Genomic DNA, 27,818 nt, shown 5'->3' on the forward strand with positions numbered 1-27,818 from the left:
AAAGCTTTAAATTCCTTCCTATTATTAAGTATTCCACCGAGTGTTTGTGAGATAACAAAACAGTGAAGGATACTTTCTTCCCCATGTTCTGCCAGATCTCAGCTTGAATTTAACATGTTGGCTGAGCATATTTCCCCTTTCTGTTTCATCTGGTTAAATTTTGCTTTTTTGGCTTCCTGTCATATAAGGTTATGTTTTCGAAAAAGCCATATCTTATGACTTCCCATCTTTGGGAGAAGGAATTTCATAGTGTGCCATCAGCTAACGAGGAAGTAAAGCTGCTCAGTGTTAACTGCTATGGAAACATCAGATGCACAAACATCAACCCATGTCATTTCAACTGGCACTGGGGGAAATAGACCTGATATCTAGGAATTATTTAAGCCAACATCTTTTACTAACTTGACATGGCATTTTAAACTCGAAGGGGAAAAATAAATTCTTTTATGAAAATCATGAAAAAAGAATACCTGAAAAGAAAAGATTATTTAAATTGTATTCATGTGGTTTGGGCAGACTATTGTGAGTTTGTCTACCTTTGTTTTTGCTAACTAATAATCTCTTAGAAGGCTATAAAAATTGTATGGTCAAAAGGCTTCACTGTGTGGGCTTATTAGAACCTAATCTTTAACCCACAGAACAGAGAATCGGCCAATAGTGTTTTCAATCTTTTAGTACTTTTACAGTTGGTGCTTTGATTAAGATTCTTTTATTTACAAGCAAAAGAAACTGAGTCTAGCTTATCCCAGTGAAATAGGGGAGTATGTGAAAAAGGCTATATGTAAAATTAAAGGAAGAATGGGGTACACAGTCCTTGAACAACACAGAAATGGGAACAGATCTAAGGAGATTATTGGGGCTGGTTGCTCATGAACTTTCTCTGCAGGACACTCACATCAGATGACTTAGCTCTGAGAACCTTCCATTTCTGTATATCTCAATTCATTTTCAAATGCTGCTGGTGAAATTGACATTAGATAGCCAATGTCAATAATATGGGATAAGCAAAAAAGGAAAGATGATACCAACAGAAACACTCAAGAGAATTAGGTACTGTGTAGCAACACAGTTTGAGTTTACTATTATTGGTACTCGTAATCAGGCTCTAGTTCATGTAGCCTCATGTAGCCTAAACAGAACTTTGGTTTTCCTATATTTTTATAAATGAGTAATTTCAACACTTTATTAAATACTTGCAGTGTGCCAGGAAGAAGATGACACTCCAGGTCTAAAAAGACAAGCTTGCACCCACGTGAGAGATGCAGACAGTAGCTACAGTGATTAGTATCATAGCTGATACACTGTGTTCTTGCAATACACGGAGTTATCAGAAGCTTTGAAGAAAAGTATCAGTCTACATATTCCTGAGTAGGTCAGGGAAAACTTCCTAGAGGAAACAACGTTTGGGTTGAATTTCTTTTTTCTTTTTTTTTTTTTCTCAAAACATAGAAATGTTTATTAATAAAACCCAGTAAATAATTACATCCAAAACCAGAAAGCCACCATCACAGCCCAAATCTAGAGATTCTCTTTATCGCTGGCATTCCTTCAATCAGAAATTGAGTCATTGTCTTCCAAATTCTGCACCAAATCCCAGTGACAATGTTCTGGACATTAAGGTGTTGCATCCATCTTGAACCCAATGCTTTTTGCTTTTGAGCCATGAGTTAACAGGAATGATGTGATTACATTTCAAATGCTGGGAGATTAATTTAAACTTTACCTCTTGATTAGCTATGTAGCCTGTGGCTTGTTACTATTTTTCTTTCTTTCTTTTTTTTTTTTTTTAGTGTTCAGGATTCATTGAGGGTACAATAAGCCAGGTTACACTGATTGCAATTGTTAGGTAAAGTCCCCCTTGCAATTATGTCTTGCCCCCATAAAGTAGTGACACACACCAAGGCCCCACCCTACTCCCTCCGTCCCTCTTTCTGCTTCCCCCCCCATAACCTTAATTATCATTAATTATCCTCATATCAAAATTGACTACATAGGATTCATGCTTCTCCATTCTTGTGACGCTTTACTAAGAATAATGTCTTCCACTTCCATCCAGGTTAATACGAAGGATGTAAAGTCTCCATTTTTTTTAATAGCTGAATAGTATTCCATGGTATACATATACCACAGTTTGTTAGTCCATTCCTGGGTTGGTGGGCATTTAGGCTGTTTCCACATTTTGGCGATTGTAAATTGAGCTGCAATAAACACTAGTACAAGTGTCCTTACGATAAAAGGATTTTTTTTCCTTCTGGGTAGATGCAATCCAGTAATGGGATTGCAGGATCAAATGGGAGGTCTAGCTAGAGTGCTTTGAGGTTTCTCCATACTTCCTTCCAGAAAGGTTGAACTAGTTTGCAGTCCCACCAGCAGTGTAAAAGTGTTCCCTTCTCTCCACATCCATGCCAGCATCTGCAGTTTTGAGATTTTGTGATGTGAGCCATTCTCACTGGGGTTAGATGGTATCTGAGGGTTGTTTTAATTTGCATTTCTCTAATATATAGAGATGATGAACATTTTTCATGTGTTTGTGAGGTGATGGACCTCTATAAAGAAAACTATGAAATCCTCAGAAAGGAAATAGCAGAGGATATTAACAAATGGAAGAACATACCATGCTCATGGATGGGAAGAATCAACATTGTTAAAATGTCTATACTTCCCAAAGCAATCTACCTATTCAATGCCATTCCTATCAAAATACCAACATCGTACTTTCAAGATTTGGAAAAAATGATTCTGCGTTTTGTATGGAACTGGAAAAAACCCCGTATAGCTAAGGCAGTTCTTAGTAATAAAAATAAAGCTGAGGGCATCAGCATACCAGATTTTAATCTGTACTACAAAGCCATAGTGGTCAAGACAGCATGGTACTGGCACAAAAACAGAGACATAGACACTTGGAATCGAATTGAACACCAAGAAATGAAACTAACATCTTACGACCACCTAATCTTCTATAAACCAAACAAGAACATACCTTGAGGGAAAGACTCCCTATTCAATAAATGGTGTTGGGAGAACTGGATGTCTACATGTAAAAGACCGGAACTGGACCCACACCTTTCCCCACTCACAAAAATTGATTCCAGATGGATAAAGGACTTAAATTTAAGGCATGAAACAATAAAAATCCTCAAAGAAAGCATAGGAAAAACACTGGAAGAGATTGGCCTGGGGAAAGACTTCATGAAGAAGACTGCCACGGCAATTGCAACAACAACAAAAATAAACAGATGGGACTTCATTAAACTGAAAAGCTTCTGTACAGCTAAGGAGACAATAACCAAAGCAAAGAGACAACCTACACAATGGGAAAGGATATTTGCATAATTTCAATCAGACAAAAGCTTGATAACTAGGATCTATAGAGAACTCAAATTAATCCACATGAAAAAAGCCAACAATCCCATATATCAATGGGCAAGAGACATGAATAGAACCTTCTCTAAAGATGACAGACGTTTGGGTTGAATTTCAAAGGATAAGTGAAGGATTGTTATGAAGGGAAAGAGAGGCATTCCCTATAGAAAAACCTGCATTTCAAAGCATGTCATACTTATAGAGAGACTGGTTCATTTGGAATCTGCAAATGGGTTCAGTATCATTGTAGCATTGGAATCTGAAGTTACTAGAAAAATGAGTCTGGAGAGAGGGGCTGTCCCTGAAGTTCCATTATGCAACTTTGATGTGAATGAACTTGATGCTTTAGACAATAGAGACTCATTGAGAGATTTATGATTCGGGGAAACAATATGATCAAAGTTGGGTTTTAAAAAACCATTTGGGTGGGAAAGGGAAGAGCAGAGAGAGGAAAGGGGGGCAGAGGGAGGGAAGAGCAGAGAGAGGAAAGAAGAGAGGGGCAGAGGAAGGGAAGAGCAGGGAGAGGGACGGAGGGAGGGAGGTGGGGGGTCACGGTGTGTGACACACCTTTTGGGGGGGCAGAACACAATTATAAGAGGAACTTTACCTAACAAATGCAATCTATGTAACCTGGTTCTTTGTACCCTCAATGAATCACCAACAATAAAAAAAAGAAAAGATGGGCAGTGCCTGTGGCTCAGTGAGTAGGGTGCCGGACCCACATACCAAGGGTGGTGGGTTCAAACCTGGCCCGGGCCAAACTGCAACAAAAAAATTAGCCAGGCATTGTGGTGGGCGCCTTTAGTCCCAGCCACTCGGGAGACTGAGGCAAGAGAATCACCTAAACCCAAGAGGAGGTTGCTATGAGCTGTGACACCAAGGCACTCTACCAAGGGCGACAAAGTAAGACTCTGTCTCAAAAAAATAAATTAATAGGGGTGGCTGGCTGCTGGTGTCAGCATTGGGAATGGTGCCACCTCCTGAAAATGTCAGAGTGAATTCAGTTAATTTCAAGAACATTCTACAGTGGAAGTCACCTGCTTTTCCCAAAGGGAATCTGACTTTCACAGCTCAGTACCAAAGTTATAGGAAATTCCAAGATATATGCACAAGAGCTGCCTCAACGGAATGTGATTTCTCAAGTCTTTCCAAGTATGGGGACCACACCTTGAGAGTCAGAGCTGAATTTGCAGATGAGCATTCAGACTGGGTAAACATCACCTTCTGTCCTGTGGATGACACTGTCATTGGGCCTCCTGGAATGCATGTAGAAATGCATGCTGATTCTTTACACATGCGTTTCTCAGCCCCCCAAATTGAGAACGAACCTGAAACATGGACCATGAAGAATATTTATGACTCGTGGGCTTATAATGTGCAATACTGGAAAAATGGTACTGATGAAAAGTTCCAGATCACTCCTCAGTATGACTTCGAGGTCCTCAGAAACCTAGAACCATGGACAACTTACTGTGTTCAAGTTCAAGGGTTTCTTCCTGATCGCAACAAAACCGGCCAGTGGAGCGAGCCTGTCTGTGAGCAAACAACTAATGACGAGACGGTCCCCTCCTGGATGGTCACCTTGGTACTCATCGGGTGTGTCTTTGTGGCCGTCCTGGTGTTCCTGGGCTGTTTTGCTCTGCTCTGGTGCATTTACAAGAAGACAAAGTACACCTTCTCCCCTGGGAACTCCCTCCCGCAGCACCTGAAAGAGTTTTTGGGCCACCCTCATCATAGCACACTTCTGTTTTTCTCCTTCCCACTGTCTGATGAGAATGAGGTTTTTGACAAACAAAGTGTCATTGTAGAAGACTCTGAAAGCAGCAAGCAGAACCCTGGTGTCAGCTGCAGCTTCAGGACACTCTCTGAGGAGGGACCCTAGAGCTCATCTCTGAGGCGGAAACACACTTGGCTGGGCACAATGACCCCTACTCCTCACAGCCACCTCAGCCAGTGATCAAAGCCACAGACAAGGCTGAAGACCCCCTGAGCCAACCCCAGTTCTATAACTCCTAGTCCCCAGACTGTTGAGGCTCACTTGGCAAAAACACTCCACCTTGGGGACTTACTTCTTTATAAAGGTCTGAACAATTTTCTTTTCTTTCTTAATAATTTTCTTTAAAAATTTGACCACTGAGGCTTGATGCCCATAACACAGTGGTTACGGCACCACCCACATATACTGAGGCTAGCGGGTTCAAACCCGACCCAGGCCAGCTAAACAACAATGACAACTCCAACAAAAAATAGCCAGGCGTTGTGGCAGGCGCCTGTAGTCCCAGGTACTTGGGAGGCTGAGGCAAGAGAATTCCTTAAGCCCAAGAGTTTGAGGTTGCTGTGAGTTGTGATGCCATGGCACTCTACTGGCACTCTACTTAAAAAACAAAAAAGTTGTCCACTGAGAATGTCATTTTCAGCCTCTTAAGCTCCCTAAATTAGGACCACTTTTTAATAATGAGAAATGGATGTATTTAAAAGGAGGAATAAACATGGGGATACTTGTCATCCAGGAGCAGGTATTTTTTTTTTAATAGAAATGCTGTAAAATTCTACCAGATACCAATAGACTGATCAGAAAAGGTGATCACCTCAATTCAAAAGTGATTAGCACCATGCTGCACAGAACACAGACTTTTTGTATTCTCTGTAATACTTTGACTGCATATATTTTTCTACCTATGTATGTTTTATATGTATACTACTGGTGTTCTATTAAAGTTTCATTCTCTATTGAAAAAAATAAATAAATAAAAAATTAATTAATTAATAAAAATAAATAAATTAATTAATTTTTTTAAAAAAGAAAAAATATTTGGGGGCCAGGCATGGTGGCTCATACCTTTAATCCTAGTACTTTGAGAGACTCGAGGGAAGAAGATTGCTTGAGAAGTTTGAGACCAGCCTGAGGAAGAGAGAGACTCCCTCTCTATAGAAAATAGAAAAATTATCTGGGTATGATGGTGCATGCCTGTACTCCTAGCTACTTGAGAGGCTAAGGTAGGAGGATCACTTGAAGACAGGGGTGTGAGGTTGCAGTGAGCAATGATGACACCACTGTGCTCTTGCCTGGGTGATAGAGTGAGATCTTGTCGAAAACATAAAAAACAAAGGTACCAACCAGGCATGGTGGCTCACACCTGTAATCTTAGCACTCTGGGAGGCTGAGGCAGGTGGATTGGTTGAACCCACAAGTTTGAGACCAGCCTGAGCAAAAGCGAGACCATGTTTCTACTAAAAATAGAAGAACTGAGGCAAAAGGATCTATCGAACTTGGGTTGGAGGTTGCTGTGAGCTATGATGCCATAGCACTCCACCCAGGGCAGCAGCTTGAGACTCTGTCTCAAAAAAACAAACAAAAAACACAGGTACCATTTTGGCAGTAATGAGGAGGAGAATTTGAATAAGAGAAAATGACCAGCTATAAAACAGCTGTCATAGAGAATTAAGGGAGGGCCAGGGAAATCTAGAATTCTTTTTCAAGCAGTAGACTGGGCAGTAGGGTCACCAACTGCAATGAAGAAATTAAGAGGAGCATTAAAACCATAAAGAGGCCAGGTGCATACATAGGTCTGCAGGCAGGAGAAGAGAGAAAGGCTGAGACTTGTATTTTGGCATCAGCAACATAACCTAGCAGTTCAGAGTGTGGGTACTGTTGAGGTTTCACATATAAAATACTTAGAATACACACAGACTTACAGACAGAACCCTGAAGACAACAGTTTAGGGATGAATCAAGGAAAAGAACACTGAATTGGAAAATCTAGAATAATAGGAAGACCAGAAAGAGCAGAGTTGCACAAAGTAACGAAAGGAAAGGGAGGGGAGTTTCACAAAAAAGAAAGTATCAGGATTAGGTCTAGGTACAGGTTACGGTTCTTTCTCTCACAGACTGCAGTGGGATTAGGCAGCTCATACTACAGGGGGGCTCCCTTATCCTCCAGCTCTTTCCACTATCCACTCTGCATCTTGGTGGTCTAAGACCATCGCTCAAGACCAGGAGGAAGGAGGACATGCTGAAGAAGGACGCACCACTCCCTTTAGAGACATTTACTCTGAGTTCTACACAACTCTCTACTTCCAGTCCATTGGCAGAATTTAGCCACATGGTCACATTTGACTTCAAAAGAGGCTGGGAAATACAGTTCTTATTCTATTTTACTAAGAAGAGGAAAATGGATCCAGGGGAGCAACTGGAAGTGTCTGTCACATAGAAATTGGTGAGCAATGACATAAACTGAGTAGAGTTCTTGTAAGATAAAGACTGACACTGTTTATTGAATTAGTCAGTGATAATCTTGGCAAAAGTAGTTTCATGGAGTGGTGAGAATATAAGACAAATTACCATAGATGGAGGACTGACTTTAAGGTCAAGAAAATGAAAATGAGTTTAGATTCCACTTTCAACAAGCTGGGCTGGGAGAGGTGAGACCACAGTTTGTTAACTCGGCACCTTCATCAGAATGGAGTCCAGGAAGTGGCAGGGCTAAGGCTGATGTACTATGTGCCCACTGCAGCAGACAAAGCCAGTTGTCAGACAGATGAGCATGGAGCAACTGCTTCCCCTCCTGGAATTTCCTTTCTCTTCCCATTTCCTCCCCGAGCAGTTCCATCTATATGGGATGGAAGGATGAGAGAAATGGTGTTTCTCATATGACCCACTCCCTATTCAGGATTAATTGGCAGAGGGTGAGTCTATTCCAAATTGGTCCAAAGAATCCAACTTCATGAACAATTTGTATGAATGAGGAGTAGCTAATTTATTCAAGTAAGCCAAAATATCCCCACCTTGGGATTTTTTAGATTTCATACCAGAGAAACACTGAGTCAATTTCATTTGAGTGATTGAAACTACAAGCCACAAAATTGATTAGCATTGTTTTTCATCATGTTTTCAAAAGCAACCTGGAATAATAAAGACAAAAGAAAATAGAGCAATGCAAAGATAAAGGACTGACAGAAAGAGGAAGGAAGGGAGGGGGTAGGGGAAGGAAGGAAGGTAAGGAGGAAAAGAGGGACGGAGGGATGGAGGGAGGGAGAGAGGGAGGGGGGAAGGGAGAACATTTAGCTTCTTGCTTATGATTGTTCCTAAGACTCAGAAACATTCTTTCCCTGTTGAGATAAACATGCTTATATATTCAGGAAAGGTTGGAGATACAAAAAGACTGAAAATTTGAGAGTATGCATATCCAAGTCAGCAACCCTATTTCTGCTTCCCTCTGAGGTAACATCCCTGCCCAAAATCCCCACTCTCCTGGTGACCTCAATCCCTAGACACAGCTGTTTGAGTCATGAGGAGCACCTGTCTTCCTTCTATGTCCTCGTCTGATCAGATTCCTCTGTAGGGTTTAGAACTGAGACGTGTGGAGACAGTTTAAAGGGTCAAGGTGAAGCCTGTGATGGGCCATGTGCAAAGCAAAGTTGAGGAAGCCGGCCATAAGGAAGAGAACAGAGGACTCCTGCAGAGACATGCAGAAGCCCAGAGAAGTGGGGAGCTGGAAGGGAGTAACCACTTTGATACATGCCAACCTTTACGTCCTCAAGGGATCCTTAAACTTTGATTTGAGCCCAGCCTTCTCCATCAACTACTATGACCTTGAACAAGTTACTTAACCTCTTTAAAATTCATTTTTCTCATCTGCAAATTGGAGCTAATAGTAGTATCCTTCTCATAAGTTTGTTGTTAGAATAATAATAATAAAAAAAGATACATGTGAAGTGGCTCACACCTCTAATCCTAGCATTTTGGGAGGCCCAGGCAAGTGGATTGCTTGAGCTCAGGAGTTCAAGACCAGCCTAAGCAAGAGCAAGACCCCGTCTCTAAAAATAGCTGGGTTTTGTTGCTGGCACCAGTACTCCCAGCTACTCAGGAGGCTGAGACAAGAGAATTGCTTGAGGCAAGAGTTTGAAGTTGCTGTGAGCTATGATACTATGACGCTCTACCAAGGGCGACAAAGGGAGACTCTGTCTCAAAAAAAAGAAAAGAAGAAGAAGAAGAAAGATACATGTGAAGTGCAGAAGAGTGTCTCATGATAAACTTACAGTTAATGGCATAATTACAATTATATGCCATTATACAATATAATTACATAATATAATAATTAAAATACAATGACAAATAATGAAAATTAAGCTCTTTCCAGTTCTAATTTCCATCCATCTCAGATGCTGTCTTTATTTCTCAGTGACATCTATGTATTTTCTATTTGAACTGATTAGATTGATATTTTGTGTCTGACAGAGTGAGAATGCTTGTATCTCAATCCCCAGGGTGAATGTGGACAAGTTACGCTCTGAACCAACATTCAGCAATATTGTCCCTTCTGTCTACCTCTTCCCTTGGCATCCTTTTATTCCCTGGCTCAGCCTCTTCTGACTAACCTTTTAAATGCTGTAAGTTCTCAAGACTTATTCCTAGGTGTCCTCATTTCTCTCATTCTATACTTTCTCCCTAGGCAAGAATATAAGTGCATCAGACCAATTATCATCTGAATGGAACCCCATCACCTTCCCAAAGGTTATCTTTAGCCCAGACTTCTCCAAATCTCCAAATCTGCATATTTCACTACCCATTCAACATTTTATTGGGTGATCTGAAAGAAAGGTTTATCAACATCAACAAACTCAGGCCAGATATCTGTTACATACAAGAATTTCATCTTACCTTAAAAGGTAGATATAGACTCAGGGTATTTCAGGCAAATGGAAATCAGAAAAAAGCAGGTGTTGCAATTTTATTTGCAGATACAATAGGCTTTATACCAAAAAAAGTAAAGAAAGATAAGGATTGTCACTTCATATTTGTTAAGGGCAACACTCAACATGATGAGATTTCAATTATTAACACTTATGCACCCAAGCAGACTGTGCCTCAATTTATAAGAAAGACTGTAACAGACATGAGCAACTTGATTTCCTCCTGCTCCATAATAGTCAGAGATTTTAACACTCCTTTGAAAATGTTGGATAGATCCTCCAATAAGAAGCTAAGCAAAGAAATTTTAGATTTAAGCTTAACCATTCAACATTTGGATTTATACACATCAGCAGAACATTTCATCCTAACAAAACTGAATATGCATTCTTCTCATCAGCCAATGGAACATACTCTAAAATTGATCGCATCTTAGGTCACAAGTCTAACCTCAGTAAATTTAAAGTAATAGAAATTATTCCTTGCATCTTCTTGGACCATCATGGAATAAAAGTTTAACTCAATAACAATAGGAATCTGCATACCCATACAAAAGCATCGAAACTAAATAACATTTTGCTGAATGATAGCTGGGTTATAAATGAGATTAACAAGGAAATTACCAAATTTTTGGAACAAAATGATAATGAAGACATGAATTATCAGAACCTCTGGGATAGAGAAAAGTCAGTCCTAAGAGGAAAATTTATAGCACTGCAAGCCTTCCTCAAGAGAACAGAAACAGAGGAAGTTAACAACTTAAACGGACATCTCAAGCAACTAAAAAGGAAGAACATTGCAATCCCAAACCCAGTAGAAGAAAAAAAAATAACCAAAATTAGAGTAGGATTAAATGAAATTGAAAACAAAAGGATTATACAACAGATCAATAAATCAAAAAGTTGGTTTTTTGAAAAGGTCAATAAAATAGATAAACCTTTGGCTAACCTCACTAGGAAAAAAAGAGCAAAATCTCTAATTTCATCAATCAGAAATGACAAAGACAAAATTACAACAGACTCCTCAGAAATTCAAAAAATCTTTAATGAATATTACAAGAAACTTTATTCTCAGAAATATGAAAATCTGAAGAAAATTGACCAATACTTGGAAGCATGCCATCTCCCAACACTTAGCCAGAATGAAGTGGAAATGTTGGACAAGCCTATATCAAGTTCCGAAGTAGCATCAACTATACAAAATCTCCCTAAAAAGAAAAGCACAGGACCAGATGGCTTCACATCAGAATTCTACAAAACCTTTAAAGAGGAACTAATACCTATATTACTCAACCTTTTCCAAAATATAGAAAAAGAAGGAATATTACTCAACATGTTCTATGAAGCAAACATCACCTTGATCCCCAAACCAGGAAAAGACCCAACAAGAAAAGAAAATTATAGACCAATACCACTAATGAATATTGATGCAAAAATATTCAACAAGACCCTAACAAACAGAATCCAGCAACACATCAAACAATTCATATACCATGACTATGTGGATTTTATCCCAGGGTCTCAAGGCTGGTTCAATATACAATTTATATATCTATAAATATAATTCAGCACATAAACAAATTAAAAAACAAAGACCATATGATTCTCTCAATTGATGCAGAAAAAGCTTTTGATAATATCTGGCATAAATGAGAGGTGATTGGTTGTTATAGTTTCGAGAAACATTCGCTGCTGCAGAAAGATTCTAAAGGAGATACTCCAGTTAACTTTATTCGTGTAGAATTCAATCAAGAGGTTTTGGGAGACTGCAAAAATTACTGTTTCTCCAGATGGAACTGCAAAATACAACTTCACTTGCAGTTTTGAGTTTAATCCTAAAGGAGGAATCACTTTAGATGACCTTGCTGACAAACCTATGTTCTTCAAGTCCACAGGCACGAGAACTTAAAGAGCAAGAGGAACTGAAAGGAAAATTAGGGCAAGGAAACAGATAAAAGAAATCACTCATGAGGAAGAATCAGCAGAAAACTGCAGGCAACATGAAGAACCAGTCCAGAACAACCCCGACAAGGGAACATGAGGTACATACTGCAGATGATTACACTTATACAGAAATGTTAGGAATGACAGAAAGGGAATTTAGAATACATATGTTGAAAACAATGAAAGAAATGATGGAAACAATGAAGAAAACAGCTAATAAAGTGGAAAAATAACCAAAAGGAAATCCAAAAACAGGATCAAATAAGAGATGAACGATATGAAGAATATAAAAAGGATATAGCAGAGCTGAAGGAACTGAAACAGTCAATCAGGGAACTTAAAGATGCAATGGAAAGTATCAGCAACAGGTTAGACCACGCAGAAGAAAGAATTTCAGAGGTAGAAGACAAAGTTCTTGAGATAACTCAGATAGTAAAAGAGGCAGAAAAGAAGAGAGAGAAAGCAGAATGTTCACTGTCAGAGTTATGGGACTTTATGAAGCGTTCCAACATAAGAGTTACAGGAATCCCAGAAGGGGAAGAAGAATGCCCCAGAGGAATGGAAGCCATACTACAGAATATTATACAAGAAAATTTCCCAAATATAACCAAAGATTCTGACACACTGCTTTCAGAGGGATATCGGACCCCAGGTTGCCTCAACTCTAACCGAGCCTCTCCAAGACACATTGTGATGAACCTGTCCAAAATCAAGACAAAAGAAAAGATTCTGCAAGCTGCCAGGAGTAAGCACCAGTTGACCTACAGACGCAAATCCATCAGAGTGACCGCAGACTTCTCTAATGAAACATTCCAAGCAAGAAGACAATGGTCATCTACCTTTAATCTACTTAAACAGAACAATTTCCAGCCCAGAATTCTGTACCCTGCTAAGCTAAGCTTCAAAATTGATGGAGAAATCAAATCATTTACGGATATACAGACATTGAGGAAATTCACCACAACAAGACCAGCTCTACAGGAAATACTTCAATCTGTTCTGCACACTGACAACCACAATGGATCAGCAGCAAAGTAAGAACTCAGAAATTAAAAGAAAGAAACTAACATCCACACTGACGCAAAAGACAAAACTAAGCAATGGAGTCTCACCAAATAAGACGAATAGAATACTACCACACTTATCAATTATCTCAATAAATGTTAATGGCTTGAATTCCCCACTGAAGAGACAGATTGTCTGACTGGATTAAAAAACACAAGCCATCCATTTGCTGTCTGCAAGAAACATACCTGGCTTCAAAAGACAAATTAAAGCTCCGAGTCAAGGGTTGGAAGACAATTTTTCAGGCAAATGGAATTCAGAAGAAAAGAGGAGTTGCAATCTTATTTTCAGATACATGTGCATTTAATGCAACTAAAGTCAAAAAAGACAAAGATAGTCGCTTTATATTGGTCAAGGGAAAAATACAACAGGAAGACATTTCAATTCTAAATACTTATGCACACAATTTAAAAACTCCCAGATTCTTGAAAAAGACCTTACTCAGTCTGAGCAATATGATATCTGATAATACCATAATAACAGGGGACTTTAACACTCCTCTTACAGAGCTGGACAGATCCTCTAAACAGAAATTAAACAAAGATATAAGAGATTTAAATGAGACCCTAGAACAACTGTGTTTGATAGACGCATATAGAACACTCCACCCCAAAGATAAAGAATATACATTCTTCTCATCACCCCATGGAACATTCTCCAAAATTGATCATATCCTGGGACACAAAACAAACATCAACAGAATCAAAAGAATTGAAATTTTACCTTTTATCTTCTCAGACCATAAGGCACTAAAGGTGGAACTCAACTCAAACAAAAACGCTCGACCCCACCCAAAGGCATGGAAATTAAACAATCTTCTGTTGAATAACAGATGGGTGAAGGAAGAAATAAAACAGGAAATCATTAACTTCCTTGAGCATAACAACAATGAAGACACAAGCTACCAAAACCTGTGGGATACGGCAAAAGCAGTTTTGAGAGGAAAATTCACCACTTTAGATGCCTACATTCAAAAAACAGAAAGAGAGCACATCAATAATCTCACAAGAGATCTTATGGAATTGGAAAAAGAAGAACAATCTAAGCCTAAACTCAGTAGAAGAAAAGAAATATCCAAAATCAAATCAGAGATCAATGAAATTGAAAATAAAAGAATCATTCAGAAAATTAATGAAACAAGGAGTTGGTTTTTTGAAAAAATAAATAAAATAGATAAACCATTGGCCAGACTAACAAGAAATAGAAAAGTAAAATCTCTAGCAACCTCAATCAGAAACGATAAAGGGGAAATAACAACTGATCCCACAGAGATACAAGAGATCATCTCTGAATACTACCAGAAACTCTATGCCCAGAAATTTGACAATGTGAAGGAAATGGATCAATATTTGGAATCACACCCTCTCCCTAGACTTAGCCAGGAAGAAATAGAGCTCCAGAACAGACCAATTTCAAGCACTGAGATCAAAGAAACAATAAAAAATCTTCCAATCAAAAAATACCCTGGTCCAGATGGCTTCACTCCAGAATTCTATCAAACCTTCAAGGAAGAGCTTATTCCTGTACTGCAGAAATTATTCCAAAAAACTGAGGAAGAAGGAATCTTCCCCAACACATTCTATGAAGCAAACATCACCCTGATACCAAAACCAGGAAAAGACCCAAACAAAAAGGAGAATTTCAGACCAATCTCACTCATGAACATAGACGCAAAAATTCTCAACAAAATCCTAGCCAATAGATTACAGCTTATCATCAAAAAAGTCATTCATCATGATCAAGTAGGCTTCATCCCAGGGATGCAAGGCTGGTTTAACATACGCAAGTCTATAAACGTTATCCACCATATTAACAGAGGCAAAAATAAAGATCACATGATCCTCTCAATAGATGCAGAAAAAGCATTTGATAAAATCCAGCATCCTTTTCTAATTAGAACTCTGAAGAGTATAGGCATAGGTGGCACATTTCTAAAACTGATTGAAGCTATCTATGACAAACCCACAGCCAATATTTTACTGAATGGAATAAAACTGAAAGCTTTTCCTCTTAGAACTGGAACCAGACAAGGTTGTCCGCTGTCACCTTTACTATTTCACATAGTGCTGGAAGTTCTAGCCAATACAATTAGGCAAGACAAGGAAATAAAGGGAATCCAAATGGGAGCAGAGGAGGTCAAACTCTCCCTCTTTGCTGACGACATGATCTTATACTTAGGGAACCCCGAAGACTCAACCACAAGACTCCTAGAAGTCATCAAAAAATACAGCAATGTTTCAGGATATAAAATCAATGTCCACAAGTCAGTAGCCTTTGTATACACTAATAACAGTCAAGATGAGAAGCTAATTAAGGACACAATTCCCTTCACCATAGTTTCAAAGAAAATGAAATACCTAGGAATATACCTAACGAAGGAGGTGAAATACCTCTATAAGGAAAACTATGAAATCCTCAGAAAGGAAATAGATGAGGATATTAACAAAAGGAAGAACATACCATGCTCATGGATGGGAAGAATCGACATTGTTAAAATGTCTATACTTCCCAAAGCAATCTACCTATTCAATGCCATTTCTAGCAAAATACCAATATCGTACTTTCAAGATTTGGAAAAAATGATTCTGCATTTTGTAAGGAAATGGAAAAAACCCCGTATAGGTAAGGCAGTTCTTAGTAATAAAAATAAAGCTGGGGGCATCAGCATACCAGATTTTAGTCTGTACTACAAAGCCATAGTGCTCAAGACAGCATGGTACTGGCACAAAAACAGAGACATAGACACTTGGAATCGAATTGAAAACCAATAAATGAAACTAACATCTTACAACCACCTAATCGTCGATAAACCAAACAAGAACATACCTTGGGGGAAAGATTCCCTATTTAATAAATGGTGTTGGGAGAACTGGATGTCTACATGTAAAAGACTGCAACTGGACCCACACCTTTCCCCACTCACAAAAATTGATTCAAGATGGATAAAGGACTTAAATTTAAGGCATGAAACAATAAAAATCCTGAAAGAAAGCATAGGAAAAACACTGGAAGATATTGGCCTGGGGGAAGACTTCATGAAGAAGACTGCCATGGCAATTGCAACGACAACAAAAATAAACAAATGGGACTTCATTAAACTGAAAAGCTTCTGTACAGTTAAGGACACAATAACCAAAGTAAAGAGACAACCTACACAATGGGAAAGGATATTTGCATATTTTCAATCAGACAAAAGCTTGATAACCAGGATCTATAGAGAACTCAAATTAATCCACATGAAAAAAGCCAACAATCCCTTATATCAATGGGCAAGAGACATGAATAGAACTTTCTCTAAAGATGACAGACGAATGGCTAACAAACACATGAAAAAATGTTCATCATCTCTATATATTAGAGAAATGCAAATCAAAACAACCCTGAGATATCATCTAACCCCAGTGAAAATGGCCCACATCACAAAATCTCAAAACTGCAGATGCTGGCGTGGATGTGGAGAGAAGGGAACACTTTTACACTGCTGGTGGGACTGCAAACTAGTACAACCTTTCTGGAAGGAAGTATGGAGAAACCTCAAAGCCCTCAACCTAGACCTCCCATTTGATCCTGCAATCCCATTACTGGGCATCTACCCAGAAGGAAAAAAATCCTTTTATCATAAGGACACTTGTACTAGACTGTTTATTGCAGCTCAATTTACCGTTGCCAAAATGTGGAAACAGCCTAAATGCCCACCAACCCAGGAATGGACTAACAAGCTGTGGTATATGTATACCATGGAATACTATTCAGCTATTTAAAAAAATGGAGACTTTACATCCTTCGTATTGACCTGGATGGAAGTGGAAGACATTATTCTTAGTAAAGCATCACAAAAATGGAGAAGCATGAACCCTATGTACTCAATCTTGATATGAGGACAATTAATGAAAATTAAGTTTATGGGGGGGGAAGCAGAAAGAGGGATGGAGGGAGGAGGGTTGGGCCTTAGTGTGTGTCACTTTATGGGGGCAAGACATGATTGCAAGAGGGACTTTACCTAACAATTGCAATCAGTGTAACTGGCTTATTGTACCCTCAATGAATCCCCAACAATAAAAAAATAAATAAATAAAAAAAAATAAACAAATGGGACTTCATTAAACTGAAAAGCTTCTGTACAGCTAAGGAGACAATAACTAAAGCAAAGAGACAACCTACACAATGGGAAAGGATATTTGCATATTTTCAATCAGACAAAAGCTTGATAACCAGGATCTATAGAGAACTCAAATTAATCCACATGAAAAAAGCCAACAATCCCTTATATCAATGGGCAAGAGACATGAATAGAACCTTCTCTAAAGATGACAGACGAATGGCTAACAAACACATGAAAAAATGTTCATCATCTCTATATATTAGAGAAATGCAAATCAAAACAACCCTGAGATATCATCTAACCCCAGTGAAAATGGCCCACATCACAAAATCTCAAAACTGCAGATGCTGGCGTGGATGTGGAGAGAAGGGAACACTTTTACACTGCTGGTGGGACTGCAAACTAGTACAACCTTTCTGGAAGGAAGTATGGAGAAACCTCAAAGCCCTCAACCTAGACCTCCCATTTGATCCTGCAATCCCATTACTGGGCATCTACCCAGAAGGAAAAAAATCCTTTTATCATAAGGACACTTGTACTAGACTGTTTATTGCAGCTCAATTTACCGTTGCCAAAATGTGGAAACAGCCTAAATGCCCACCAACCCAGGAATGGACTAACAAGCTGTGGTATATGTATACCATGGAATACTATTCAGCTATTTAAAAAAATGGAGACTTTACATCCTTCGTATTGACCTGGATGGAAGTGGAAGACATTATTCTTAGTAAAGCATCACAAAAATGGAGAAGCATGAACCCTATGTACTCAATCTTGATATGAGGACAATTAATGAAAATTAAGTTTATGGGGGGGGAAGCAGAAAGAGGGATGGAGGGAGGAGGGTTGGGCCTTAGTGTGTGTCACTTTATGGGGGCAAGACATGATTGCAAGAGGGACTTTACCTAACAATTGCAATCAGTGTAACTGGCTTATTGTACCCTCAATGAATCCCCAACAATAAAAAAATAAATAAATAAAAAAAAATAAACAAATGGGACTTCATTAAACTGAAAAGCTTCTGTACAGCTAAGGAGACAATAACTAAAGCAAAGAGACAACCTACACAATGGGAAAGGATATTTGCATATTTTCAATCAGACAAAAGCTTGATAACCAGGATCTATAGAGAACTCAAATTAATCCACATGAAAAAAGCCAACAATCCCTTATATCAATGGGCAAGAGACATGAATAGAACCTTCTCTAAAGATGACAGACGAATGGCTAACAAACACATGAAAAAATGTTCATCATCTCTATATATTAGAGAAATGCAAATCAAAACAACCCTGAGATATCATCTAACTCCAGTGAGAATGGCCCACATCACAAAATCTCAAAACTGCAGATGCTGGCGTGGATGTGGAGAGAAGGGAACACTTTTACACTGCTGGTGGGACTGCAAACTAGTACAACCTTTCTGGAAGGAAGTATGGAGAAACCTCAAAGCACTCAACCTAGACCTCCCATTTGATCCTGCAATCCCATTACTGGGCATCTACCCAGAAGGAAAAAAATCCTTTTATCATAAGGACACTTGTACTAGACTGTTTATTGCAGCTCAATTTACAATCGCCAAAATGTGGAAATAGCCTAAATGCCCACCAACCCAGGAATGGACTAACAAGCTGTGGTATATGTATACCATGGAATACTATTCAGCTATTTAAAAAAATGGAGACTTTACATCCTTCGTATTGACCTGGATGGAAGTGGAAGACATTATTCTTAGTAAAGCATCACAAAAATGGAGAAGCATGAACCCTATGTACTCAATCTTGATATGAGGACAATTAATGAAAATTAAGTTTATGGGGGGGGAAGCAGAAAGAGGGATGGAGGGAGGAGGGTTGGGCCTTAGTGTGTGTCACTTTATGGGGGCAAGACATGATTGCAAGAGGGACTTTACCTAACAATTGCAATCAGTGTAACTGGCTTATTGTACCCTCAATGAATCCCCAACAATAAAAAAATAAATAAATAAAAAAAAATAAACAAATGGGACTTCATTAAACTGAAAAGCTTCTGTACAGCTAAGGAGACAATAACTAAAGCAAAGAGACAACCTACACAATGGGAAAGGATATTTGCATATTTTCAATCAGACAAAAGCTTGATAACCAGGATCTATAGAGAACTCAAATTAATCCACATGAAAAAAGCCAACAATCCCTTATATCAATGGGCAAGAGACATGAATAGAACCTTCTCTAAAGATGACAGACGAATGGCTAACAAACACATGAAAAAATGTTCATCATCTCTATATATTAGAGAAATGCAAATCAAAACAACCCTGAGATATCATCTAACTCCAGTGAGAATGGCCCACATCACAAAATCTCAAAACTGCAGATGCTGGCGTGGATGTGGAGAGAAGGGAACACTTTTACACTGCTGGTGGGACTGCAAACTAGTACAACCTTTCTGGAAGGAAGTATGGAGAAACCTCAAAGCACTCAACCTAGACCTCCCATTTGATCCTGCAATCCCATTACTGGGCATCTACCCAGAAGGAAAAAAATCCTTTTATCATAAGGACACTTGTACTAGACTGTTTATTGCAGCTCAATTTACAATCGCCAAAATGTGGAAATAGCCTAAATGCCCACCAACCCAGGAATGGACTAACAAGCTGTGGTATATGTATACCATGGAATACTATTCAGCTATTTAAAAAAATGGAGACTTTACATCCTTCGTATTGACCTGGATGGAAGTGGAAGACATTATTCTTAGTAAAGCATCACAAAAATGGAGAAGCATGAACCCTATGTACTCAATCTTGATATGAGGACAATTAATGAAAATTAAGTTTATGGGGGGGGAAGCAGAAAGAGGGATGGAGGGAGGAGGGTTGGGCCTTAGTGTGTGTCACTTTATGGGGGCAAGACATGATTGCAAGAGGGACTTTACCTAACAATTGCAATCAGTGTAACTGGCTTATTGTACCCTCAATGAATCCCCAACAATAAAAAAATAAATAAATAAAAAAAAATAAACAAATGGGACTTCATTAAACTGAAAAGCTTCTGTACAGCTAAGGAGACAATAACTAAAGCAAAGAGACAACCTACACAATGGGAAAGGATATTTGCATATTTTCAATCAGACAAAAGCTTGATAACCAGGATCTATAGAGAACTCAAATTAATCCACATGAAAAAAGCCAACAATCCCTTATATCAATGGGCAAGAGACATGAATAGAACCTTCTCTAAAGATGACAGACGAATGGCTAACAAACACATGAAAAAATGTTCATCATCTCTATATATTAGAGAAATGCAAATCAAAACAACCCTGAGATATCATCTAACTCCAGTGAGAATGGCCCACATCACAAAATCTCAAAACTGCAGATGCTGGCGTGGATGTGGAGAGAAGGGAACACTTTTACACTGCTGGTGAGACTGCAAACTAGTACAACCTTTCTGGAAGGAAGTATGGAGAAACCTCAAAGCACTCAACCTAGACCTCCCATTTGATCCTGCAATCCCATTACTGGGCATCTACCCAGAAGGAAAAAAATCCTTTTATCATAAGGACACTTGTACTAGACTGTTTATTGCAGCTCAATTTACAATCGCCAAAATGTGGAAACAGCCTAAATGCCCACCAACCCAGGAATGGATTAACAAGCTGTGGTATATTTATACCATGGAATATATTCAGCCATTTAACAAAATGGAGACTTTACATCATTTGTATTAACCTGGATGGAAGTGGAAGACATTATTCTTAGTAAAGCATCACAAGAATGGAGAAGCATGAATCCTATGTACTCAATTTTGATATGAGGACAATTAATGACAATTAAGGTTATGGGTGGGAAGCAGAAAGAGGGATGGAGGGAGGGGGTTGGGGCCTTGGTGTGTGTCACACTTTGTGGGGGCAAGACATGATTGTAAGAGGGACTTTACCTAACAATTGCAATCAGTGTAACCTGGCTTATTGTACCCTCAATGAATGCCGAACAATAAAAAAAAAAAAAGAAAAAGAAAATAAATATCTGGCATAAATGTCTACATACAATAACTAAGAAAATGCCATGAAGGCTACATTGAACAATTTGATGAGAATATTTCAGATTGTATATGAAACCAGCACATTGTACTTCTCCATTGCATTAATGTACACAGCTATGATTTAACAATAAATAAATAAATAAAAAGAAAATGGGTATAGAAGGGACATTTCTGAAACCCATAGAGGCCATCTACAGCAAACTCACAGCCAATATTGTATTGAATGAAGTTAAATTGAAATCATTTCCACTCAGTTCAGGAACCAGGCAAGGTTGCCCATTGTCTCCACTGATTTTTAACATTGTAGTGAAAGTCTTAGCCATCACAATTAGGGAAGAAAAGTCAATCAAGTGTATCCATTTAGGGTCAGAAGAGATCAAACTTTCACTCTTCGCATATGATTGTATATCTGGAAAACACCAGGGATTCTACTACAAAACTCTTAGAAGTGTTCAAGGAATACAGCAGCGTCTCAGGTTACAAAATCAACATTCATAAATTGGTAGCCTTTATATATATACAATAGTCAAGCTGAAAAAACAATCAAGGATTCTATTCCGTTCACAGTAGTGCCAAAGAAGATGAAATATTTGGGAGTTTACCTAACAAAGGAAGTAAAAGATCTCCATAAAGAGAACTATGAAACTCTAAGAAAAGAAATAGCTGAAAATGTTAACGAATGGAAAAACATACCATGCTCATGGCTGGGAAGAATCAACATTATTAAAATATCCATACTACCCAAAGCAATATACAATTTTAATACAATCCCTGTTAAAGCTTCACTGTCATACTTTAAAGATCTCGAAAAAATAATACTTCGTTTTACATGAAATCTGAAAAAACCTCCAACAGCCAAGACATTACTCAGAAATAAAAACAAAGCAGGAGGAATTACACTACCAGACGTCAGACTATACTATAAATCAATAGTGATCAAAAACAGCATGGTACTGGCACAAAAACAGAGAGGTAGATGTATGGAACAGAATAGAGAACCAAGAGATAAACCCAGTTACTTACTATTATTTGACCTTTGACAAGCCAATTAAAAACATTCAGTGGAGGAAAGATTCCCTATTTAATAAATGGTGCTGGGTAACTGGCTGGTGACCTGTAGAAGACTGAAACTGCACCCACACCTCTCACCATTAAGTTAGATAGTCTCTCACTGGATTAAAGATTTAAACTTAAGACATGAAACTATAAAAATACTAGAAGAAAGTTCAGGGAAAACTCTTGAAGAATCGGCCTGGGTGAATATTTTATGAGGAGGACCCCCACCCCCACCCCCGGGCAATTGAAGCAGCATCAAAAATACACTACTGTGGGTGGCGCCTGTGGCTCAAAGGGGTAGGGCCCCAGCCCCATATGCCAGAGGTGGTGGGTTCAAACCCAGTTCTGGCCAAAAACTCAAAAAAAAAACCAAAAAACACTACTGGGACCTGATCAAACTAAAAACTTCTGCACAGCCAAGAACACAGCAAATAAAGCAAGCAGACAGCCTTCAGAATGGGAGAAGATATTTGCAGGTTATGTCTCTGACAAAGGTTTAATAACAGGGAATCCACAGGGTACTCAAATGTATTAGCAAGAAAAGAACAAGTGATCTCATCTCAGGCTGGGCAAGGGACTTGAATAGAAACTTCTCTGAAAACGACAGGTGCACTGCCTACTGACACATGAAAAAATGCTCATCATCCTTAATCATCAGAGAAATGCAAATCAAAAGTACTTTGAGATATCATCTAACTCCAGTAAGATTAATCCACATCACAAAATCCCAAAACCGGAGATGTTGGCATGGATGTGGATAAAAAGGGAACACCTCTGCACTGCTGGTTGGAATGCAAACTAATACATTCCTTTTGGAAAGAAGTTTGAAGAATACTTAGAGATCTAAAAATAGACCTGCCACTTGATCCTACAATTCCTCTACTAGGTATATATCCAGAAATCGTATTATAACAAAGATATTTGTACCAGAATGTTTATTGCACCCCAATTCGTAATTGCTAAGTCATGGAAGAAGTCCAAGTACTCATCGATCCATGAACGGATTAATAAATTGTGGTATATATACACCATGGAATATTATGCAGCCTTAAAGAAAGATGGAGACTTTACCTCTTACATGTTTACATGGATGGAGCTGGAACATATTGTTCTTAGTAAAGTATCTCAAGAATGGAAGAAAAAGTATCCAATGTACTCAGCCTTACTATAAAACCCAATTATAGCCCAAAAAGAAGGAGAAAAGGGAGAGGGGTGGGGGGAGGCTGGGTTGACGGAGGGTAATTGGTAGGACTACATCTACAGTGCATCTTACAAGGGTACATGTGAAATTTACGAGGTGTAGAATATAAATGTCTTAACACAATAACTAAAAAATGCCGTAAAGGCTATGTTAACCAGTTTGATGAAAATATTTCAAATTTATATAAAACCAGCACATTGTACCCCCTGATTGCATTAATGTACACAGCTATGATTTAATAAAAAGAAAAAGAAAAAAGGAATCATCTTTCTTTCACTTTATAGAATGATAATCCCAATAAATTTCTCATTTATTACTTTAGATTTTCCAACTTGCATACCATTTCTTTTGATAGGTAATACTATTAAAGAGACATCTATGGTCAAATATGTTTGAGAAGCTTTGAATGAGATAGAGCTAGATGAGTTATTTACTGAATTAATATTTACTGAAATATTTGGATATTTGTAATGAATATTTTATAAATAAAGTACATTTAGCTACAATTTCCCATTTTCCTTATGTATGGTGACTTTAGGGGTGACTTTGGGACACCTAATTCAATGTATCGTGGCTAAGCTAGTTAAATCCAGGTGAATAGGGTTTGTCTATTCCCAGAAGCTTAAGGAATTTCTAAATAATGCTACAAAAAAAGTTCTAACGTTAAAGGCCTGACAAGCTTAGAATTCATTAAATGGCCTAGATTCAGTAGGAAAAATAATAAATATACCTCTAGGAATTATCTAATTGTGACTTATTCCAGATACTTACTTTATTTTCTACACAACAATAATAAGACTTACTCAATAGCGCATTGTTTTCCAGTGTGATATTCATAAGGTAGTGGTTCTTCGCATGTTATGATAAACAAAGATAAATAATATGAGAAAAGTTGTCAAAGACATGGAGATGGTCAGTAAAGACAATTTGGTGTCCTTTCTGTGGTGTCTTGGGAGTTAGCAGGAGGCCCCTTTGGGGACTTTCTGATTTCATAGGGGCATGAACTTTTATTCTGTTAGGTTGACTATGTTTCTGGCAGCTCTGGGGGCCTAGAAGTTAAGTTGCGGAAAAGTGATAATAATATAAAGAATTTCTGTTAATGAAAATACAAATTAATTTTGCCACATGAAAAAATAAATCTCTGCTGGCTGGAGACCAAGATGGCGGCCGAGTAACAGGTTCCTTGCATCTGGGCACCGTGAGTCTGGGGAGATAGGACACCAGGCATCTCTGGCTGGTGGGATCTGCCTATCATCACCCCTGTGACGATACAGGGAGTCAGCGAGAGACTTCTGGACCCCAAGAGGAGGACTAAAACAGTGGAAAAACGGCAACTGGTCACGTGTGTTCAACCAGTCTAAACCCGCCCGCAACTGTAAGTTCAGTAGCAGGGAGACTGCAAACTGGAAAGACCTTAACTGTGAACTGTTTTGGTGTCTTTGGAATGGGCACTCAGTTGAACTGCCTTGGGGAGAGCCTGAGTGGGAATGCGGAGAACTTTGGCCATTGTCTAGGGCCCCAGTCTGAGCTGCTGAGCCAGACGGAGCTAATAGTGTTTGGCTGTGGGCCACAGGGGCCATTGTGAGTGATCAGCCCCGGCAAGCTCCGCCCTCAGGGTTGCAGAGCAAGAATCTGGTGTGAGCTGGTAACCTAGCGACTGAGTAGCCTAAGGGTGGGGTCTAAGCCACCTTGCAGCCCTAACCCTCAGGGTCAGAGTGAGACCGGTTTTGGCACACTGGGTAAGTGGATAGCCACTTCAGCAGTGATTCCAGCGACAAGCACTTTCCTGGGAGAGCATCTGCTCAGCAAGTTTACAAGTTCAAAGTGCCTTTTAAGAGGGCTGAAGAGAGATTTAGGGTGTCTACCTGCTGGGGTTTGAGAAATCAGCAGCCCTCAGTCATATCAGAACTGTGATTAACATCTCATACCCCAGAAGACCATGTGTTGCCCAGACAATATTCAACAACATATACATACTGCTTTGCTTTTGGTTGTGTTTTGTTTGTTTGTTTGTTTTTGTTTGTTTTTTTTTTTGTTTTGTTTATTTAGATGATGTTGATGTTGTTTTGTTTTTTAATTTCAATCTTTTCCATACAGATCTTTTTTCTTTCTCAATTTTTCTAGTTTAATTATAATTTCCCATTGCTGCCTTTTTCAATAACTAGAACTTCATTTTTGCTAGTGTTTCTACCACTATTATTTGGTTTTTCACCCAATTTTATCCCTGTAAAGTTTTCTGTTTGCTTGTTTTGGTTTGATTTATAGCATTTTTGTCTTTCCTCTCTACCTGGTTGAGGTGGGCCACTGTGTCTGATCAGGTTAGCAAAGAGCTACTGACCTCAAGAGAACCACCCAACTGGGCACCCCCAGAAGGTGGGTTTTTTTTAAGGTTGCATCAAAATACCCTACTATATACCTATATTGCTCTGTCTCCCTCTTTCTGTACCTCTCTTCTTTTTCTCAATATTCCTTTTACCCACTCTCCTTCCTCTATTTTTTTTTTCTTTTCACTCGTTCCTCATTTCCTTCATCACTTTCTTGCTCTTCAACCTTCTCATTCTTCTGGTCCTGTACAAAAGGATTCATCGAACCCTTAGTCCACAGGCACGAGAACTTAAAGAGCAAGAGGAAGTGAAAGGAAAATTAGGGCAAGGAAACAAATAAAACAAATCACTCATGAGCAAGAATCAGCAGAAAACTCCAGGCAACATGAAGAACCAGTCCAGAACAACCCCAACAAGGGACTATGAGGTAGCTATTGCAGAGGATTCCACCTATAAAGAAATGTTAGGAATGACAGAAAGGGAAGTTAGAATACACAAGATGAAAACAATGAAAGAACTGATGGAACAATGAAGGAAACTGCTAATAAAGTGGGAAAATAACCAAAAGGAAATCCAAAAACAGAATTAAACAAGAGATGAATGATATGAAGAATATAGAAAGGATATAGCAGAGCTGAAGGAACTGAAACAGTCAATTAGGGAACTTAAAGATGCAATGGAAAGTATCAGCAACAGGTTTGATCACGCAGAAGAAAGAATTTCAGAGGTAGAAGACAAAGTTCTTGAGATAACTCAGATAGTAAAAGAGGCAGAAAAGAAGAGAGAGAAAGCAGAACGTTCACTGTCAGAATTATGGGACTTTATGAAGCGTTCCAACATACGAGTTATAGGAATCCCAGAAGGGGAAGAAGAATGCCCCAGAGGAATGGAAGCTATCCTACAGAATATTATACAAGAAAATTTCCCAAATATCACCAAAGATTCTGACACACTGCTTTCAGAGGGATATCGGACCCCAGGTCGCCTCAACTCTAACCGAGCTTCTCCAAGACACATTGTGATGAACCTCTCCAAAGTCAAGACAAAAGAAAAGATTCTACAAGCTTCCAGGAGTAAGTGCCAGTTGACCTACAGGGTCAAATCCATCAGAGTGACCGCAGACTCGCCAATGAAACTTTCCAAGCAAGAAGATAATGGTCATCTACCTTTAATCTACTTAAACAGAACAATTTCCAGCCCAGAATTCTGTACCCTGCTAAGGTAAGCTTAAAAATTGATGGAGAAATCAAATCATTTACAGATATACAAACACTGAGGAAATTCACCACAACAAGACCAGCTCTACAGGAAATACTTCAACCTGTTCTGCACACTGACCATCACAATGGATCAGCATCAAAGTAAGAACTCAGAAATTACAGGACAGAACCTAACCTCCACACTGATGCAAAAGATAAAACTAAGCAATGGACTCTCACCAAATAAGACGAATAGAATACTACCACACTTATCAATTATCTCAATAAATGTTAATGGCTTGAATTCCCCACTGAAGAGACATAGATTGGCTGACTGGATTAAAAAACACAAGCCATCCATTTGCTGTCTGCAAGAAACACACCTGGCTTCAAAAGACAAATTAGAGCTCCAAGTCAAGGGTTGGAAGACAATTTTTCAGGCAAATGGAATTCAGAAGAAAAGAAGAGTTGCAATCTTATTTTCAGATACATGTGGATCTAAAGCAACTAAAGTCAAAAAAGACAAAGATGGTCACTTTATATTGGTTGAGGGAAAAATACAACAGGAAGATGTTTCAATTCTAAATATTTATGGACCAAAATTAAATGCACGCAGATTCTTGAAACAGATCTTACTCAGTCTGAGCAATATGATATCTGATAATACCATAATAACAGGGGACTTTAACACTCCTCTTACAGAGCTGGACAGATCCTCTAAACAGAAATTAAACAAAGATATAAGGGACTTAAATGAGACCCTAGAACAACTGTGCTTGATAGACGCATATAGAACACTCCATCCCAAAGATAAAGAATATACATTCTTCTCATCACCCCATG

General features: G+C 38.7%; 1 protein-coding gene across 1 annotated transcript; it reads left to right on the forward strand.

The window, feature by feature from the left end:
- The first annotated feature begins 1,018 nt into the window (after positions 1-1,018).
- Positions 1,019-5,723, forward strand: LOC128563356 (interleukin-10 receptor subunit beta-like). The gene is made up of 2 exons (XM_053558666.1): positions 1,019-1,050; positions 4,300-5,723. Exons 1-2 carry the CDS (start codon positions 1,019-1,021, stop codon positions 5,243-5,245), a joined length of 978 nt encoding a protein of 325 aa, XP_053414641.1. The 3' UTR covers positions 5,246-5,723.
- The last annotated feature ends 22,095 nt before the right edge of the window (positions 5,724-27,818 follow it).

The sequence above is a fragment of the Nycticebus coucang genome, chromosome 13, assembly GCF_027406575.1.
Source record: "Nycticebus coucang isolate mNycCou1 chromosome 13, mNycCou1.pri, whole genome shotgun sequence".
Lineage (NCBI taxonomy): Eukaryota > Metazoa > Chordata > Mammalia > Primates > Lorisidae > Nycticebus > Nycticebus coucang.

Coding starts and splice junctions, on each gene's coding strand:
- LOC128563356 (XM_053558666.1), top strand. CDS start 1,019: ATGATACCAACAGAAACACTCAAGAGAATTAG. Junction 1,051..4,299: donor GAAACACTCAAGAGAATTAG/GTACTGTGTAGC, acceptor ATAAATTAATAG/GGGTGGCTGGCTGCTGGTGT.